The sequence below is a fragment of the Podarcis muralis genome, chromosome 1 (assembly GCF_964188315.1).
Source record: "Podarcis muralis chromosome 1, rPodMur119.hap1.1, whole genome shotgun sequence".
Lineage (NCBI taxonomy): Eukaryota > Metazoa > Chordata > Lepidosauria > Squamata > Lacertidae > Podarcis > Podarcis muralis.
Window position 1 is genome coordinate 106814190 of NC_135655.1, and position 18576 is coordinate 106832765.

Consider the following 18576-nt stretch of genomic DNA (forward strand, 5'->3'; position numbering starts at 1 on the left):
TATATATACTGTTCAGCTCTGGCAAGCACTTATAGGAGTGCATCATTGCTGACAGTTTCCTTAGTCAATTGCGGTGGGGTGGGGGAATTCTGTTGTTTGCCATTCTTTGCATTTGACCATTTTTTTACAACTGATTTCACACGTCTGTTCTGTTTACTCTGTGACATCAGTGTTGACACAGAGCCTAACAAAGTCAATGAGGTGTCACTGTCAAAAGAAGTAACTGTCACCGTGATATTAGACCGACCCAGCGTAGGAATCGAGCGCTTGGGAAACAATGCATTCCTTATGGCACACACAAACACAATGGGAGCACAATTAAATGCAATTCATATTTGATCGCACAAATACTGTGGTCACGATCCAGAATAAGGCGTTTTAAAGCATTCCAGAATGAAGTATTCTGAAAAACCCTTTTAACACAGGGGGCTGTCAGACCATTGATTCATCTAGCTCAGTATCATGTTCACCTACTGGAAGATGCTTCCAAGGGTTTTAGGAAGGGGATATTCCCAGCCCAACCTGGAGATGCTAGGGATTCAACCTGAGACCTTCTGCAAAAATGATGCAATTGTAAAACTGAAAACTTTTTTTTTAAAGTAGAACCTGGGACTTTCTCCATACAGGGCAGATCCTCTACCACTGAGCTACGGCCTTATTTGTCCACCTGTGTGTGATTTATTGGTGGTACTGCTGGTACAATGGCGGGTGGCGCTATGGTCTAAACCACTGAGCCTCTTGGGCTTGCTGATCAGAAGGTCGGCGGTTCAAATCCCCACGAAGGGGTGAGCTCCTGTTGCTCTGCTCCTGCTCCTGCCAACCTAGCAGTTTAAAAGCCAGTGCAAGTAGATAAATAGGTACCGCTGCGGCAGGAAGGTAGATGGCGTTTCTGTGTACTCTGGTTTCCATCAAGGTGTTCTGTTGCGCCAGAAGTGGTTTAGTCATGCTGGCCACATGACCTGGAAAGCTGTCTGTGGACAAACACCAGCTCCCTCAGCCTGAAAGTGAGATGAGTGCCACAACCCCATAGTCACCTTTGACTGGACTTAACTGTCCAGGGGTCCTTTACCCCTTTACTTTTTTTACAATGCATTTTAGGTTGGGGTGTGTCCCCTTACTTGACAGTCCATGCTTGAGGATCCTGTTACTGCAAGGTTGCAAAACCATGCACTGTAACATGGGAGTGGGCTCTATTTAGAACAGCAGTATCCCCTCCAAGTGTCCCGATTATCCAGGGACAGCCCAGGAATTACGAAAGTCACCCCGGCTTCTGATTTGATCCTGGAATGTCCCTATTTTCCCTGCCAGTGCTGCCACCGCTGAGATTAGAAAGGGGATGTGCCAGCGATTGCCCCAAGTGGCAGCTGTGGCTGTGAGGGAGCATCCTATTGCCTCTCCATGGCCGCCGCTGCCAACCTCCTCCATTGGGCAGCTGGAGAGTGGGTGAGCAGGAGGAGCGGCCTCTGCTCTGAGGGGCAGGCTGAGGGCACGACTCCCAGAGAGCCAGTGTGGTGTAGTGGTTAAGAACGGTAGACTCGTAATCTGGTGAACTGGGTTTGCTTCCCTGCTCCTCCAATAGCTTTCCAATAGCTCTGTATTTTGGCTGCACACTTGATCCCAACAGAGGAACCCAGGTGTGCAGCCACACTGAGCAGGACTGAACCCTCAAGAAACCCGAATCACCCTAAAACCCCTAATTAAACATTAGCTCTGACCCTGAATTGATCTGGGCCAGATCCAGGCCAAGTATACCCGTGTGTGTGTGTGTGTGTGTGTGTGTGTGTGTACAGCTGTAGTATTGACCACAGCAGTCCACAGAGCTCAAATTGCTTCTGTAAAGGATGTTGTGCGCATCCATGCATCAAGACGATAAATGGCCGTTCATGGGATGACGTTTGATCTGGACTTTTTACAGAGATAACATTGCTTACCCACACATTGCCTGCTTCTCTCCCCCCCCCCCCCCAACACCTGTATGCTTCAGTGCCCATTCGCTCCTGATGGCAAATATGTCAAAATCAACACCAGCAGCACTTGACGTTAGTAATGGGGTAGGGAGACAGGAAGCACAAGTGACTTGCTCTTCCTGCTCATCATGTATCTTTGCAATGTCCTCTGTTTAATTTCCACATCTGTCCCTTGGGTCAATTCTGCAAGCTGTCCGCACATTGGGAGACTGCACAGCTAATGGCAAAGGCAGATGTGGAGGTTCTACCTAAGTCAATGGGGAAAAGGAAGCAGAGGCTATTGTACCTTAGCAGACTATTGGAAATGATTTTTTTTTTAATGTACAACTAGCTCTATCAGCTCTATTGGACATATCTGGCCATTAACGTACTCTACACAGTCCATGAAACATTGGTGGAGCAGCACGTACAAAGGAGCTGGAATGGAAGAGCGAGTCTAATCAGGTGTGGGGTAAAACATAAAGTCTCCCAAGATCTGCTTTGTGGTTTGCCATCAGAATGGCTTATTTATTTCAAAGCATTCTATGCCTCTTTCCCCAGGGCGTACACTTTGGGGCGTGGCCATATTCCAGAGCTAGGGCATCTGATCATGAAGAAGACCCCAGGTTCAGTCCCCAGGTAGGGCTGCGAAAGTCTCCTGCCCCGAACCCTGGAAAGTCACTGCCGGCCAAAGCATGCATTACTGAGCTCAGTGGACCCAGTGGTCTGGCTTGGCAGAAGGCAGTTTCCTATGTACATCAAGTGTTTACAAAGAACAGACAACATCTCTCTAACGTAAAAAGAAATATCATTTATAGTCCCCAGGGCCACTCAAACCAAGTACTCTTGATCAACATGTTTGTTTCTTTGTTGACACACTTGGCTAGCTGAATAGTGTTTCAGTAGTGACTGGTTTCTACAAGCCATTTCCCCTGAAGACCAGCATTTCGCTCAAACTGCGCTGGGGACTGCCATTGTTTCAATCTGTGTGCGCCCAAAGGGGTTTGATGCCACTTGTCATGCTGATGTGTTGTGCTGCCCTATCTTTGCAGCATTTTAAGACATTTCTCAAAACATTTCCTTTCTATTCCCCCCTCCGAACCCCTCCCACCACCAGTGGGGATATTCTTGATCTGCAGCTGGAACCATTTTCTTGCAAAATCCCCAGGGTGTGTGTGTGGACCTTGATAGTGTACAAAAGCTGATCTATTTCTGTAACTTGCATGAACGGGCGCTGAGGTTTTATGGATTTCTGTTTTGCAACAAAGAGAAGAAAGGGCAGATGGCTGCTTGCTTGGAGCTAGAAGTGCGCCCGACTTTGCCTCACGGCCTGGAAAAACCCAAGGCACCAGATTGCTGGAGCCTATAGAAAAATCACGTTGGCATCTAGGATTCTGAAAACCTTTTTGCTGTTATGGTGGGCAGTGATGAAGAGCAATGCACACACTCCAGTGACGTGGTCTAGCTGCTTCCTTATCTTTTGATCAGGGTCTCTGAGCCATTGGGAGAAGCTGAGCAGGCCAGCCAGCATGAGGAAGGAACAAGCATCACCATGAAGAACATAAGAAGACCCTGCGCTACCAGGCCAGTGACCCATTCAGTTCAGCATCCTGTTCTTACAATGGAAGCAGAAACATGAGCACAAGAGCCCTCTCCACCCCTGTTGTTTCCAGCAACTAGTATCTAGAAGCATTTCTGCATCCAATCATAGAGGTAGATCACAGCCATTATGGCTAGTAGCCATTGATAGCCCCCACCTACACGAATGTCTCTAACTCTCTTTCAAAGCCATCCAAGTTGGTGGACACAGGTGGCGCTGTGGGTTAAACCACAGAGCCTAGGACTTGCCGATCAGAAGGTCGGCGGTTTGAATCCCCACAACGGGGTGAGCTCCTGTTGCTCGGTCCCTGCTACCTGCGAACCTAGCAGTTCAAAAGCACATCAAAGTGCAAGTAGATAAATAGGTACCACTCCGGCGGGAAGGTAAACAGTGTTTCTGTGCGCTGCTCTGGTTTGCCAGAAGCGGCTTAGTCATGCTGGCCACATGACCCGGAAGCTGTACGCCAGCTCCCTCGGCCAATAAAGCGAGATGAGCGCCGCAACCCCAGAGTCGGCCACGACTGGACCTAATGGTCAGGGGTCCCTTTACCTTTACCTTTAAGTTGGTGGCCATCTCTGCCTCCTTGTGGGGAGGGGAACAAATCCCATAGTTTGACTATGCTCTGTGAAAAAGGACTTTTAAAAATCTGCCCTGAGTCTTCCTATGTCCATCTTCATTGGATGTCCACAAGTTCCAGCATTACAAAAGAGGGAGGAAAAAGTTCTCTATCCACTTTCTCTTTGCCAAGCATCATTCTAGGAGTGTATAGCATGTTGCCTCTTACTTGCCTTTGATCTAAACCAGGGTTTCTGGACTACAGCTCCCATCATCCCTAGCTAGCAGAGCCAGTGGTCAGGGATGATGGGAATTGTAGTCCAAAAACAGCTAGCGATCCATGTTTGGGAAACCCTGATCTAAACGAAAAGCTTAAACTAGGCCACTGTAGAGGTTGCTGGCATCAGGGGATTGTAACAGGCAGGAAGGAGAGCTGCTGTTTGTCCGCATCTGCCAGCGTCCATCACCCTGGGAGGTGTAATGGGAAGGCCAGCTTGGATTTCTGACAAGTTCCTAAGAATTCTTATGCAGCATTCCATAACCAGATACCTCCAAACGGAAATGGAGGCATACATAAGATCCGCTTCAAAACGGGGGAGCCTATGCCTAGCTTTTGCAAGTAGGACGGTGTGCATGTGTCTTCCTTTCCAGAACTTTCCTTCTTCCTGGTTGTAAATAATAATAATTTTATTATTTATACCCCGCCCATCTGGCTGGGTTTTCCCCAGCCGCTCTGGGTGGCTTCCAGCACGTATAAAAACAGAATAAGAAAGTCCATCCCCACCGATGCAGATCCACAGATAGGCAGCAGGTGGCGCACATTGTGCGATGTCTTTCACGTGGCTGTCCGGCCTTTTCCTAAATGGATTGCAACCAAAACTCAGAAGGATTGTTTCAGCTGATTGGAATACCTACGCCCAATTTCTTTTCTTCTGCTTGTACTAGGACGTATCTGGCACAAACCACAAGGAGTCCCATGGCACCTTAAAGAAGAGTGCATAAAGCTTTTCTGAGCAAGAGATCTCTTCTTCAGATTTCTGGTGGAAGTTTAACCCAGCAAAAATTTAATCCAGTAAAATGACCTGACTCAAAGGAGAAAAAGACTTGCTCGTACCTAGGCACAGTTGTTTAGAAGTGAGGGTTTTGGCTGCTACACATTGCACCTTTAATACACATTCAAAGCACTGTAGTTTACCCCTCACAGAGTTTCAGTTCCAAGCAATGTTTAACAAACTAGAGTGCCCAGTTTTCTATGAAGGGGGAAATGTGCTTAAAATGTGCACATTCAGCTATAAAAACTTTCTGGGCTTCAGCCAAGCCACTACCCCTTAGCTTCCCTACCTTAGGATTGGACATCTAGCATCCAGGATTCTCATCTGAATTATTTTACTGGCCTATTTCCCAAGCTACATTTTGGTATTTGTGGATTATTTATTTATTACCCACTCTTTCGCCTTCAGGTTTTTAGTGTTATTAAAATATAACATAGAGGCACACACAGCCAGGGCCAGATTTAGGTTTGATGAGGCCCTAAGCTACTGGACGTAATGGGGCCCTTTATATGTCCAGCTGTCCTTTGCCAACAACAAATTGTCGCTGTTTTTTGTGTTGAATATATGCTATATGGTAATTTGTGGACCTAATAGGTATCTAAAGCCATTTGCACACAACAAATAGAAGCCTACACAACACAAAACACTGTTGCTGTATGTAGGTTTTATTTGTTTTTTATCTTACATTTTGGAAATGTACATCCAGGTTTTTTCCTTTAATTATTTTGGGGGCCCCCAAGAGAGTGGGGCCCTAAGCTATAGCTTGTTTAGCTTATACATAAATCCGGCACTGCACACAGCATAGACATGCAGAACCACACAGCCTTCGACCTCAGGTGATTCATTCCAGCTGAAAAGGGAAGCTGTAGCGGATCCCACCACTGTATGCCAATTGTGGCAGATCCAAAGAAGAGCTTTGCACCTTTATACAATATGCATGTGTGCTTGGGCCCAGGGTTTTTTTGCCTTACCATCCCCACTACTGACTTCCTGTTGCTACTCAGCTTAAAAAAGTGGGGGGGAGTGTCCCCGGATTCATTGAAAAAAAATCTGGTAACCATAGCTTAAGTGTTACAACTTAATACTTCAGTTCTTAACCAAGGTGGTACTTTCTGTCAGTTACCCAACCATTTGACAACTACACTCCTGAGGTACTCCAAATAGTACAACAGACACAGGGGATCACCACAACCCTCATAACTGGTTTGGGAGTCTTCTCTTTCTAGAAGAGCTTTCATCTCCTGACTGGAATGAGACCCAAGTAGACTGCATTCTCACAGCATCTACTTCTCTTGGCTCAAACTCAGCTGCCCAGTTAACTTCTGTCTGAATACTCTCCCAAGACACTAAAACCTGTCTTCCTATCTAAGCTAAGAGACTCTGGATATGACACTATACTATGAAGCATCTTGTCTTTGTTGGTTGAAGGAATGGATGACATTAGAGAATTCACGCATTCTAGACTTAGAAGGTCATGATAATATTTTTGGCTAGCTGTAGATATTTTCCTCAGAGTGGATGTCACGCAGAGACCAGAAGTGACTCATTAGCACTCCCTCCCTGAACTATCTCTCAGACTAAATCCTAGCACTATCTGAATGTTCTCTCAGAAACTTCTCGTTTTATTTTCCCTCCCAAAGGGCTGCTCCACCCCTCTCTGACTAGCTGTCTTGGTAGCGAATCAGAGAGAGGCTCCAGCCCTCTGGTGGAATTCTGAGGCACTGCATCACCCGACTATGGTCTGGCTCTGCTGTCTGTCACAGAAGAGGTCAACGCCTTCTATTTGTTTATCACATGATCAATCAGATGACTAGGGAGGGGACATTTAGCTCTGTTCCCTCCCTGTGGCTGCTTTAAATTTCCTCTCTCTTTGCCTCTGCATCCCAAATCTGTGTGTGGGGCGGTGTCTTTGCAGGCCATTAAAAATTGTTTTGTAGCACCCCCCCCCCAATGGATAAGATTGCAGCTTAACTGCAAGCAACACTATTTCTTTTTTAATCCACCACAGTCAGAGCTTGAAGTTGGCTACTTTCAATTTACGCAAGCAAAGGACATTGTGCCCTGAGAGTACTTTTGACTGTAGTTTCAGAAAATGAAATTTTAATGGAAAATAATAAGCAGCGGCAAAACAGGAATAATCTCATTTAACTGCAAGTGATTAGAGCACTTAGGCAAAATGTACTAAACATCTGCACCCTCTGATTGCAAACTTGTTAGGCACGCTGGAAAAAAGGAAGATAAAATGGGATATAGATGTGATTTGATTCTTTTGATGACAAAACATGAAGTCACTAACATCTTGGCTGGCTGAGGATGCTTTTCCACAGTCAATCTGGTAGACCAAGGCTCAGTATTCAGACGCGAGTCTTACTGAGTTCAACGAGTGTATAAGATTGCAACCTTAAAAACCTGGAGCAGTTTCGTGAACCTGGGCACCATCTTGCTGCACACAGCTTTGTGTTGGGAGATGCTGAAAGGCTGAGTTCATGGTTTCAGCTCCACTACGGAAGGGAAAAACCATGCAGCTCAGCAGCTGTACTACAGACACCTGAAATGAAGGATTAGCTCCAATTTTACATCAGGAAGCTTCTTCTGTTATTGGCCCTTTAGACTGTACTTTGGTACAGGGTGCTCCAGATTACCGTTTATCATGAGATCAGTGTTCCTCAAGCAAGCAATAGGAAAGAAAGAAAACCTTTCATGGTGGAATAAAATATGGTGTGTTTGTATTGCCTTTCAGACTCCTCCCTTAAAAAATCCCACTGGGTTCCATGAAGAAGCTTCTTGCTCCATGGACTTTCTTGCTCAAATGTTTCAGTTAAACAACCCAGAGCTGCAGATAGGGATGGAAGGATCTGTTCATTTACGGATTCTCTGCCCCCCCCATCTGAAATTTAGCACATTTTGTAGCATTTTGTGAATTTTTTGAATTGTTATTTTAAAAAATCCTCATGAAAATTTACCAGCATTTTAGTGCATTCCCCCCCCCCGATAAATACATTTCACTATGTGGTTTTCACTAAGGTACACGTTTCTGCAAGCAATTTCCCCTAACATGGTGGATTTTAGTATGTATTTTCACTAATACAGTGGTACCTCGGGTTACAAACGCTTCGGGTTACAAACTCCGCTAACCCAGAAGTAGTACCTCGGGTTGAGAACTTTGCCCCAGGATGAGAACGGAAATCGTGCACTGGTAGCAGCGGGAGGCCCCATTAGTGAAAGCGTGCCTCAGGTTAAGAACAGTTTCGGGTTAAGAACAGACCTCTGGAACAAATTAAGTTAATAACCCGAGGTACCGCTGTACCTTCATTTTTATGCACACTTTCCTCTGATGTTTTATGTAGTGAACCATCGTGAGCTCTACAGAAGTATGGCGGTATACAAATTAAACAAATCGGCCAATAATATAATCCATTTTGTAAACATTGGTTGGTTTACAAGATCTGCATTGCAAAATTCAGATGAGTGTGAACTTCCAAGGCCAGCAGCGTTTCCGTTTGCATATTGTTTCAAAAAGTATGGATTTGATTGATTTGGCATTAAATGTGAACTGAATCGAATTTCTCCTTCACCTCTGGTCGCAAGTGTTTCTTTGCTGCTGCTTTTTGTTGGAGGGCAGGCTGTGGGTTCGTCTGCACATTACAGGTCACTAAACTCCTAGATGTCTCAATTGTTTCATATGAATTTTTCCTGCCCTAGAGGAGGGGGGTGGGAGGTCTAAAGGAATTTGGCCCTGGCAGCCTGTGTAAATCATTACAAATCTGACCTCACTCCTTCTTCTAACCGAAGACACAAATCTCTTTTGCTAGAGGGCCTCTCTGATTTTGGTCTTAAAGCAACAGTACCAATATATTGCAGTTATGAGTTAAATCTGGGAGGCCTATTAAATCTGCAGTGCCTCATTTACTCAGTCGCTTGGAGCTCCCCCCCCCTGCTGCTCGCAGCCTTGGAATTTGATTTGCTCAGCATGCACAGCTCCCCCCCCCCCCCCGCTCAAAAGACTTGATCCAAATCTGCCTGTTTAAGTTAAATGTTAAATCTCTATAAGTAAGACCCTAAAGGAACACAGTGCACTAACGTCCTCTTGGTAAGTTTCTTGCAGGGCCCACCAATGAAGAAATCTCTGCATGCTTAGGATTATTTCATTTATTTATTTCATTCCATGATCCCTTCTGTGAAACTTCTTGAACACCACTGTGTTCAACGGTCTTATTTTATGTGGGCATTTGCTTACACATCCCCTCCAAAAGAGGACACAGATTTGTGTTGAAATTGCATATGCTTTTTATGTAAAAATCCACATTTGGAAATAATTGCTGTAACTTTTAAAATAGAAATACAACCTGCCATTGTTGGGTAGACTACAACCAGGTGACCTTAATGTCTGCTTAGCCTGCTATCATGGTTCTTCTTTCTCTGTCCTTGTGATTTGTTTATCTCTTTTTTAAAAATTTATTTATATTTTTCAATGTTACATTTTTCAAAACCACATTGTGGGAATGGTACAGATGGAAGAACCTAGATCTCAGGAAAATCTTTTTTCCCCCCCTACAGCAGCTAGGATTTTGTTAGCCCAGAAATGGCAAGTGAGCGAGGTTCCAAATAAGAAGGACTGGCAATTAAAAATGACAGAATATGCAGATTTAGCGGGTTTAACAAGAAAACAAGAGGAGAAGAAGATCAAGTATATAAAGAGGAACAGAATTTTTTTGTGGAGTATTTGGAAAACAACTGTAAACCTGTGAAAATGTTAGTAGGACTGAGGTGAATTCAACGGCATAACACATAACAAAGGAATAATAAAGGAATAAGGGAGTTAAATGGATATACAAGAATATGCGGGATAGGTGGGGAAATTAATGGAACCAGGGTAGGGGAAGAAGGGAAGTTGGAAATGATTGGTTTATTTTAAAGAAAGATATGAATGGGCGAACCTTTATTTTAATGTGAATGTGGTGATTTGTTTATCTCTTAAAGCCAGTCAACCGTGCAAAACTGGACTTATTTCAAATAGAGCAGGGAAGAAGAGTCTTCCTGGCCCGATTTGGACAGGTGGGAGGGACAACCCACCTGTCATTCAGCTGACATAATGACATCAGGTGATTGTCCTGCCCACATGTCTAAGTCCCTTGTGCAGCATTTCTGAGGTGTCCGGCAGTCAGCTGGTTGCCAGGCGCTTGGGAAACATAGCAACTTGGACTTTGTCAGCCCTGTGCACAGCACTTGGGAAACCCCAACCATACAGCTGGCAATGTTGTTTTCTGCAGGGGACCGGCTGCGCAACTCAGTTCCCCATTGTCCCAACCCAATGAGCTTCCATTTACTTCCCATCAGCTAATAATAATAATAATAATAATAATAATAATAATAATAATAATAATAATTTATACCCCGCCCATCTGGCTGGGCTTCCTCAGCCACTCTGGGCAGCTTCCAACAAAATATTAAAATACAGTAATCCATCAAACATTAAAAGCTTCCTTAAACAGGGCTGCCTTCAGATGTCTTCTAAAAGTCTGGTAGTAGTTGTTCTCTTTGACATCTGGTGGGAGGGCATTCCACAGGGCGGGTGCCACTACTGAGAAGGCCCTCTGCCTGGTTCCCTGTAGCTTGGCTTCTCGCAGTGAGGGAACCGCCAGAAGGCCCTCGGCACTAGACCTCAGTGTCCGGGTAGTGTCACATATGACTTCTGATGTGCGGCAGGTGGCCATGGTTTTGTGACATCAGCCTCATGGGCCAAACTGGGACCTCTATCAGAGGTTTTCCCACTCCTGCAATATAGGATTGTCCTCTAAAGTAGGGCCACATGGGCTGCCTAGCTTTAGTTCCCTACTGAGACTGCAGCCTAAACCCTCATTTATCTGGGAGAAAGCCCCACTTAATTCAATAGGATTTATTTCTACACAGACGTGGTTAGGACTGCGCTGTAAGTGTGTATATTATTGCAACTTCACTGCACCAAACTGGAACTGCTGTTGGATTTCGTCACATGTGAAATCTCACGTTTCATTCAGAGGTTCCCGCCTAGACCAAACATGCAAGGAATTTCAAGGGAGGTGAAGATCGGATTAAAAGAAACCTTAGGAAGGTTTTGCCACCATAATACTGGCTAGAAAAGCTGTATCAGTTCAAGGGGTCAGAGGCTTGGGCTCTGTTACTTCCAGCTCCTCCCCTGTTTGCAAAGTTACGGAATGGAAGAGACATTGCTGCCAGGCTCCTTGCGGAACCTATATAATCACTCTTTAAATTACTGCTCTTCTGTGTTGTATTTACTTTTTTTTTAATGTTAACTTTCTCTGAGCTATAATCCCCCCCCCCTTTAACAATTGGAGCAGCTGAATTCTAATTACATTACCAACAAAAAGCTCATTAACGCTCTTAATTGGCAGCGCTTCCAAAAAACCCCTTTGCTGAATTTAATATTTTCTAAAAGAGTTCCTATCAGAGTTTAATTTAATCGTCAAAAACAGCTTGGCAGAGGCATTTACATAAAGATGTGTCTGCTGTCTGAAAAGTCTTCTCATGGCAGGAGAATCAGATGGGCTGAAACAAAACAAAATAGCTGTAGCAGCATAGCAAGTCAACTCCCTACCTCTGCAGTTTTAGCTCAGTAGACTGGAGGCAGCCAACATGGGGCCCTTTGGATGCTGTTGGATTCCGGGTCCCATCAACCCCACCCAGCTTGGCCAAAGATCATGGATGATGGCTGGAATCCAACAACATCTGGATAGCTACCATATTAGGAACAGAGGAAGCTGCCTTGTACTGAGTCAGACTAGCTCTATACTGTCTACACCAGTGGTGGCCAAACTCGGCCCTCCAGCAGTTTTGGGACTACAGTTCCCATCATCCCTGACTACTGGTCCTGTTAGCTAGGGATGATGGGAGTTGTAGTCCCAAAACAGCTGGAGGACCAAGTCTGGCCACCACTGGTCTACACTGATAGCTCTCCAGGGTTTCAGGCAGGGTTCTCTCCCAGCCCAACCAGGGGATTGATGCTCTGCAGCTGAGTCATGGCCCACCTTTGCCCTTGAACAATCCATCACTTGATTGCTATTTCTCATGGCAATGATTCATTTGTGCTGCCTGGGCTTCCTTTAATTTCACCGGAGAACAATCCTATGGCCTCCAACAGAGAGTCATGACAGCAAGAGAACAGATCTCCATCTGACTTCAAAGGACCTGGGGGGTGAGTGGGCAACAGCAAACAGTGTCTGTGCTGAGGCTAGATCAGGGGATCCAAAGGCCTCAAACTCCCCAGACACATCCTCAGAAAACAGGAAGGGAAGACATCAGCCGTGGAGCTGGTTGGAGCTGCTTTGGGACTGTGGAGAGGGGAAAGCTGGGGGGTGGGACACAGTGTCCTCCCCCCATGAAAAGGAGAAGACCAGAGAAAGCCTCTCCTCCTTGCAGAGGGGAGGAGTTGTGAGTGGGAGCTGTTTCCCGCGTTGGCAGGGGGCGTTTGGGCCCCTGCCCAGCCATCCCAGTTGCCGTGCCAGGTGGAGGCTTGGGGGCGGGGTTTTGCCGCTCAAACGTGGCTGTGGCAGTGCTTCCCGGCCATTAACCCTCGATAGACTCACCCCTCCCTGAGGGGCTGGAGTCACTCACTGTGGTTAATCCAATGCCTAAGCCAATACCTCTCACATGCTGTAAACAATAAAGTTGTGGCCTTTTTTAGCCCATTAACCTAATATACCATGTCCATGTGTCTTTCTTATCCTCAAGTGGGTGGCGGGTCCTTCAATCACAAACAACACCATCATCTGCCATAAGTGAGCCCAGTAAGGCTTTGGATTTGACAGTCCCTCCCCCTGGCATCATAAGGTGTTCACATTACTGCCCTAGAGGGCAGTAATGTGTTCCTGCCAGTGCATTTCACAGCGCTTCCCCCAGAGCTATTCACACCAGCACAGATTAATTAGCAGCAGATTCGTTTCCGTTTGTGCATACACAGGAGGGCATTGAATGGCACGAATGTTTTTACAGTGTTCGTCTCATTGGCTGGAGATGAATTAGGAACGGCTTAAGGACTCCCATCAATTGGTGTCAAGCTGGTTTGAGAAACAACGCATCCAACAGTAGTATTTCACAACAAAGGACAGGATGCATGTGCATTTTGGATAACGTCATGTGAGCATATATTAAAAAACCAAGCACCAGGAAGGCAGTGAGTACACAGGAAACAGAAGTGTGAACACAGTCTAGGCTACCTTTTCCTGTAGGAACAAAGCAAGCTGCCCTAAACCGAGTAAGTCCATTGGTCCAATTGCCAATATTGACTGGCCGCAGCTCCCCAGGATTTGAGGCAGACCATATTTCACCTGGAGCTCCTAGAGATTGAATTTGAGATGCTCTATCACAGAGCTATGTCCCTTTCAGAAATACAGTGGTGCCTCGCAAGACGAAATTAATCCGTTCCGCGAGTCTCTTCGTCTTGCGGTTTTTTCGTCTTGCGAAGCACGGCTATTAGCGGCTTAGCGGCTATTAGCGGCTTAGCAGCTATTAACGGCTTAGCGGCTTAGCAGCTATTAAGGGCTTAGCGGCTTAGCGGCTTTAAGAAAAAGGAAACAAACTCGCAAGAACTCGCAAGACGTTTCGTCTTGCGAAGCAAGCCCATAGGGAAATTCGTCTTGCGGAACGACTCAAAAAACGGAAAACTCTTTCGTCTTGCGAGTTTTTCGTCTTGTGAGGCATTCGTCTTGCGGGGCACCACTGTATTCCCTTACCATAGGGACCGAGGGGGCATCAGCCCCTCCAATAAAATATTTGATGGGGCTGCACCCCCAAAGTTGATGGGCATTGCCATTCAAATAGTGTGCGTGCACTGCATCATGTGATCGATTGTGTAGGCTTGCGTGCCCCAATATTTTATTCAAGTTGCCACCCTGTCCCTTACTCCATGATGGATACATGTATCTGACCCCTGAGGACTGAAGGAGGAAAAGAAGCAAAATGTGCAGCCTTCAAAACACTTGTTTTTATTTTTATTTTATTGTTCATTTGTTTCCTAACAAATACGTGTACCTGGACGCAAACTGTAATATTATTTGCTAATGCACATGTGTCCACAAGAGACTGTCCACACCAAGCCTTCTTTAATTCTCACTTTCTTATCCTGCTTCCAGAATATGCTTAATCTGTGCAGCTTGTGTTGCTTTCTAGCAAAGCACGCGTCGTTCTCCTTGCTGTACAGGCCCACGGAGAGGAGGGACTCTCCTTAAGCCAGGGAAAAACACTGCTTGAGAAAATGGGTCATGTGGGTGTAGAGGTGCTTAAGAGAAAGGCCCGGAATCCCATGGTCCTGGTCAGCATACCACTGAAGAGGAAGAGAAACACATATTTTAACCCCATAAAGGGTTCTAAAGCACCAGTGGAAACTAGTTCTGTGAACAGCAACCCTCCCCTCCCTGCTGCCCCCAAATGCTACACGGCAAATCACACTTTTGAAAAGAGTTTCAAAGGCAGTCTCAACCTGTGATGAGGCACAAGGAAGGTCTGCTGTTGCAGGAACCAAAGAAGTAAACCTAGCCCTCCTCCCCAGGGGACACAATAAATAACTCTGATTTTCCTCTCCCCATCTGCTTAAACTTGCATGTAAGGAAATGGTCAGGGCTGCAGTTCCAAAGATCCATCAGGGATCCAACTGTCTCCCAGCTTTTACAGCTAACTAAGCATTAGCTATATAACCTGTTTTCAGTCACACATCTTTATTCTTGGAGCACAAAAGTAATATTGAATAGTGCACCTCTGAGCATGTACAGAGTGAGCAGAACCACTCGTATCTATTAGAGATCAGGGAAAGGTGACTTTCAGATATTTCATGGTGCTTCAGAAGAAGCAGTTCATTCTCTCTCTCTTTGGTTGTTTTGTTTTTTTAAAACAACATTTTAACGTGAAAAACAATTAAAAGGATTTCAGAGTTCTGTCTATTTAATGTTTTCAATACATTTTTTTTAAAAAAATGCCCGAGATCCTTTAACTGGAAACTCAGCTTGGAAGTTCCTGCAAAGCATGTGCTCTCCTGCTGAACTACATCCAGTCTCTGATAAACCTAATCTTGGAATCAAACAGTGCAACATTATAATTAAATTGTTTGATAATATCTACCATTGCCTGGAAATCCACTTGTGCATTGACTAAGGCTTTGGAGATCTGTGCTGAGTTCTGAAAATGTACATTATCTGAAACGAGAAGGGGGGGGGGCAAAATGAAAACGGCTGGTTAAAAAAAAACCCCAAACACACCTGGTAAAATACCAGAAAGCACACAATTGTGCTGCATTAGACATGCCATGAGTTATTAAACTCTACAGCAGACATAGAATCATGATCAACAATGAGTCAGCTTTGTTTCATGTGCTGGAAAGAAAGACATAAAATGTCTTGCGAGTACTGACCCTAATCGTGGGCACAGAAGAAAGCTTAGCATTTCCTAACCAAAGTGATTTCTCGGTATCTGTACTAGCTTTTCATAAACCTCACCATCTGCTGTTCCATGGATGAGAAGGTACTCCACATCACGGAAGTTCTCTGCTTTTGCCATCACTGTCGAATTCTGCAAAGTGGAGGGCGGGGAGAGACAGAAATGAACAACTCAGTGGTTGCCAAACATAAAACCCTTTTATGATGGTGGCGACCATCAGCAGTAAGAACGGCTTGGCCCCACAGATTCCCTACTAGGCTGGTGACTTCTGAGCTTTCTTCCCCATGGAAAGCTTGAACATTGCTGAGGGTCTTGGTGGCTCACTTAATGATTCTTCTACCTGATGTAGCAATTGTGATGTGCTGCTAGACACGCTGCTTTTTTCTCTTTTCTCTTTTGCCTTTTTAATTTCCCAGAGATTGCATTTTGGTGTGTTACAATTTGAAGGTAAAGAAGAAGAAAAAGGAATAGAAAAGGAATTTAAAGAAAGTGGCTGGATCTAGACAGATAAAAAAAACAACATTTCAGGAAAACGTGTTGTCAACCTCATAAGGGGAAATCACATTAGTGAAAGATGGAACTCTACAGTGTCACCTGGTGTCACAATGTTATAACACATTTAAAATGCTTTTCCTTTACTAATGTAGCTGAGTCCAGTGGAGAGAGAGAGAGAGAGAGAGAGAGAGAGAGAGGGAGAGAAATTAAGAAGCTAAGAGGCCAACTTAGTAGGTCCAGACTCTGAGCTTGAGTAGACAACAGTGCACAAGGTAACAAACCATTCTCATCAAACGATTTTCAACCCCTTTCCCTCCTTTCTCTTCTGCTACCAACTTCTCCGAATCTACACTCAAGTATCATGGAAGCAGTGGATGGTAGAAGTGGCACACATACCACTAAGCCAAGGAAAGAAAGGCAGGGAAGGAAGTTGAGGTTTACTGGTAAAAGGAGAAGAAAGAGAGGGAAATGTTTCATTGTCCTTACTCTGTAGTGCTCCAGATTGTCTTCTTTGGTTGGGAGGCCCATAAATCGCTCCGTGTAGATGGATGCTGCAAGATACAATAGCATGTTGATGACAGGATATACACACAAAAGTCCATATGCAAGAATGTCAAGGGCTAGTAGCCATTAGAGAGAGAAGATGGCCTGCCTCCATGGATGGAAGCTGTGCTCCTCTGAATACCAGCTGCTGGAAACCACAGAAGGGAAGAGTGTTGTTCAGCTTGCAGGCTTCTCATAGGCCTCTGGTCAGCCACTGTGAGAACAGGTTTCTGGACTAGATGGGCCATTGGCAAGATCCAGCAGGCTCATCTGATGTTCTTCTTGAATAGCAAATGTCAGCAAGGTTTACTCCTTGCATTCAGATGTTCAAAGATATTGCTCTTAATTTCCCACAAAGAATGTTAAAACCTGACGTTTGCCCTGCTGTAACTCGTGAACCACTGGACACAGGTCACCAGACATACATTAGTGGCCAAAACATAGAAAGCTTTTGGAAAATCTGTATTTCTGAGCTTTGGTGGCTCATAACATCAGTCTTTTTGGGAATAATACCATAAAGTCATATATCATTAGAAAGACAATCCAGTGCAGAATATAATGCAACAAAGTTTGTTGAATCACCTTTATACTATCAAAGGTTATAGCAAAATAAAAGAAGGCATACACCCCAAAAATAAAATATAAAGGGTATTTCATAACATCTTGCCATTTAGAGTACCATTAATCACACAAATTCTCCCCATGCCTTTTGCTGTCAATCAGTCCCAGACTAGATGGCAGCTGCATTGCATTTAGGCAGCAAACCTTCTCCAGTTCTTCTTCTTATGCACCTTATTCCATCACTACCAAATATGGATATCCTGTCTTCAGAATAAAAATAATTCAACATAGTTTGTTGCATTATATTCTGCATGAAAGTACAGTGGTACTTCTAGTTGCAAACCGGATCCATTCTGGAGGCCTGTTTGCAACATGAGCAGAACGCAACCCGCGTCTGCACGGGTTGCGGTTCGCTGCTTCTGCGCATGCATGTGACGTCATTTTGCATGTCTGTGCATGCACGAGCGGCAAAACACGGAAGTAACCCTGAAAACGCTCAACCTGAAGCAAATGTAACATGAGGTATGACTGTATCTTTCTAATGATATATAATTTTAGTCTTAAAAACACTGTTAAGAGCCATCAAATCTTAGAAATACAGTACAACTTTTCCTAAGAGTTTCCACAGTTTTCTTACTAGTGTATAAAATGGCCCGCAATTCATGTACAGTAGCCTTCTGAGGACTCAATAATGAGCTGTCTGGGGCTGCAAAAATGCAGGCCAAAGCACAATACATGACTCCCAGCATAGTTGCATGTTGTGCAGTCCTGGTCCGCATTAAAAGCATGATTCAGCCGAAGTTTACATTCTGAAAATCCCACTGATCTCACTGGGAAAGGAATTGAGCAGATGTGCTTATCTCTGCCTTTAGCATCGCAAGAACTTAACAGTGCTTAACTTTGGCGGCACCAGGCCCTAAGGAATTTGCAGAGGGAGTGTTTTTGCTTTACTTCTGGGAATAGCTGCCTTGCAATATGGGGAAAGAATCAGCAGTAGTCGGGGCCAGTCGTGGGAGGGGACTGGTGGAGCCGTAGTCATAAATGTTAGGCTGGCGGTATCTTAAGGCTATGAACATCCACCAAAACAAACTCTTTTTTTTCCTTGTAAAAGGGCCACAGACAATCACGTAATCCAGTCTGTGCAAATATTTTTTTGCAAAGGGAAGGGAAATTTATTAAGCTAACTGCTTCTTAAACCTTGTCTCGTATTCAGAACTCAGGAAGGCTACGGTGAGTGATTTTAATACAATCCTCCACAAAATGCATAAATTGCAAGTTGGTTTCTTTATGCCAAAGAAACTTTTATTTATAAATTCAGTCTTGCTACACGTGGAAATGGGTTCCTATGTGTGGATCACTGCACATCTAAGATGCTGCTGGAGAGGGGGGAAACATTTGA

The 18576-nt window shown here is 44.8% G+C and overlaps 1 protein-coding gene across 4 annotated transcripts in view; it reads right to left on the reverse strand.

The window, feature by feature from the left end:
• Positions 1–14128: 14128 nt before the first annotated feature.
• FAP (fibroblast activation protein alpha) overlaps positions 14129–18576 on the reverse strand; it is a 50340-nt gene continuing 45892 nt past the window's right edge. For all 4 annotated transcript variants that reach the window (XM_077936731.1, XM_077936728.1, XM_028747165.2 and 1 more), the window contains 4 exons: positions 16560–16624; positions 15638–15710; positions 15264–15337; positions 14129–14472 (listed from right to left, as the gene is read on the reverse strand). In XM_077936731.1, coding sequence (XP_077792857.1) covers positions 14374–14472; positions 15264–15337; positions 15638–15710; positions 16560–16624 — 311 coding nt within the window. In that variant the 3' untranslated portion in view covers positions 14129–14373. The remainder of the gene's footprint in view (positions 14473–15263; positions 15338–15637; positions 15711–16559; positions 16625–18576) is intronic.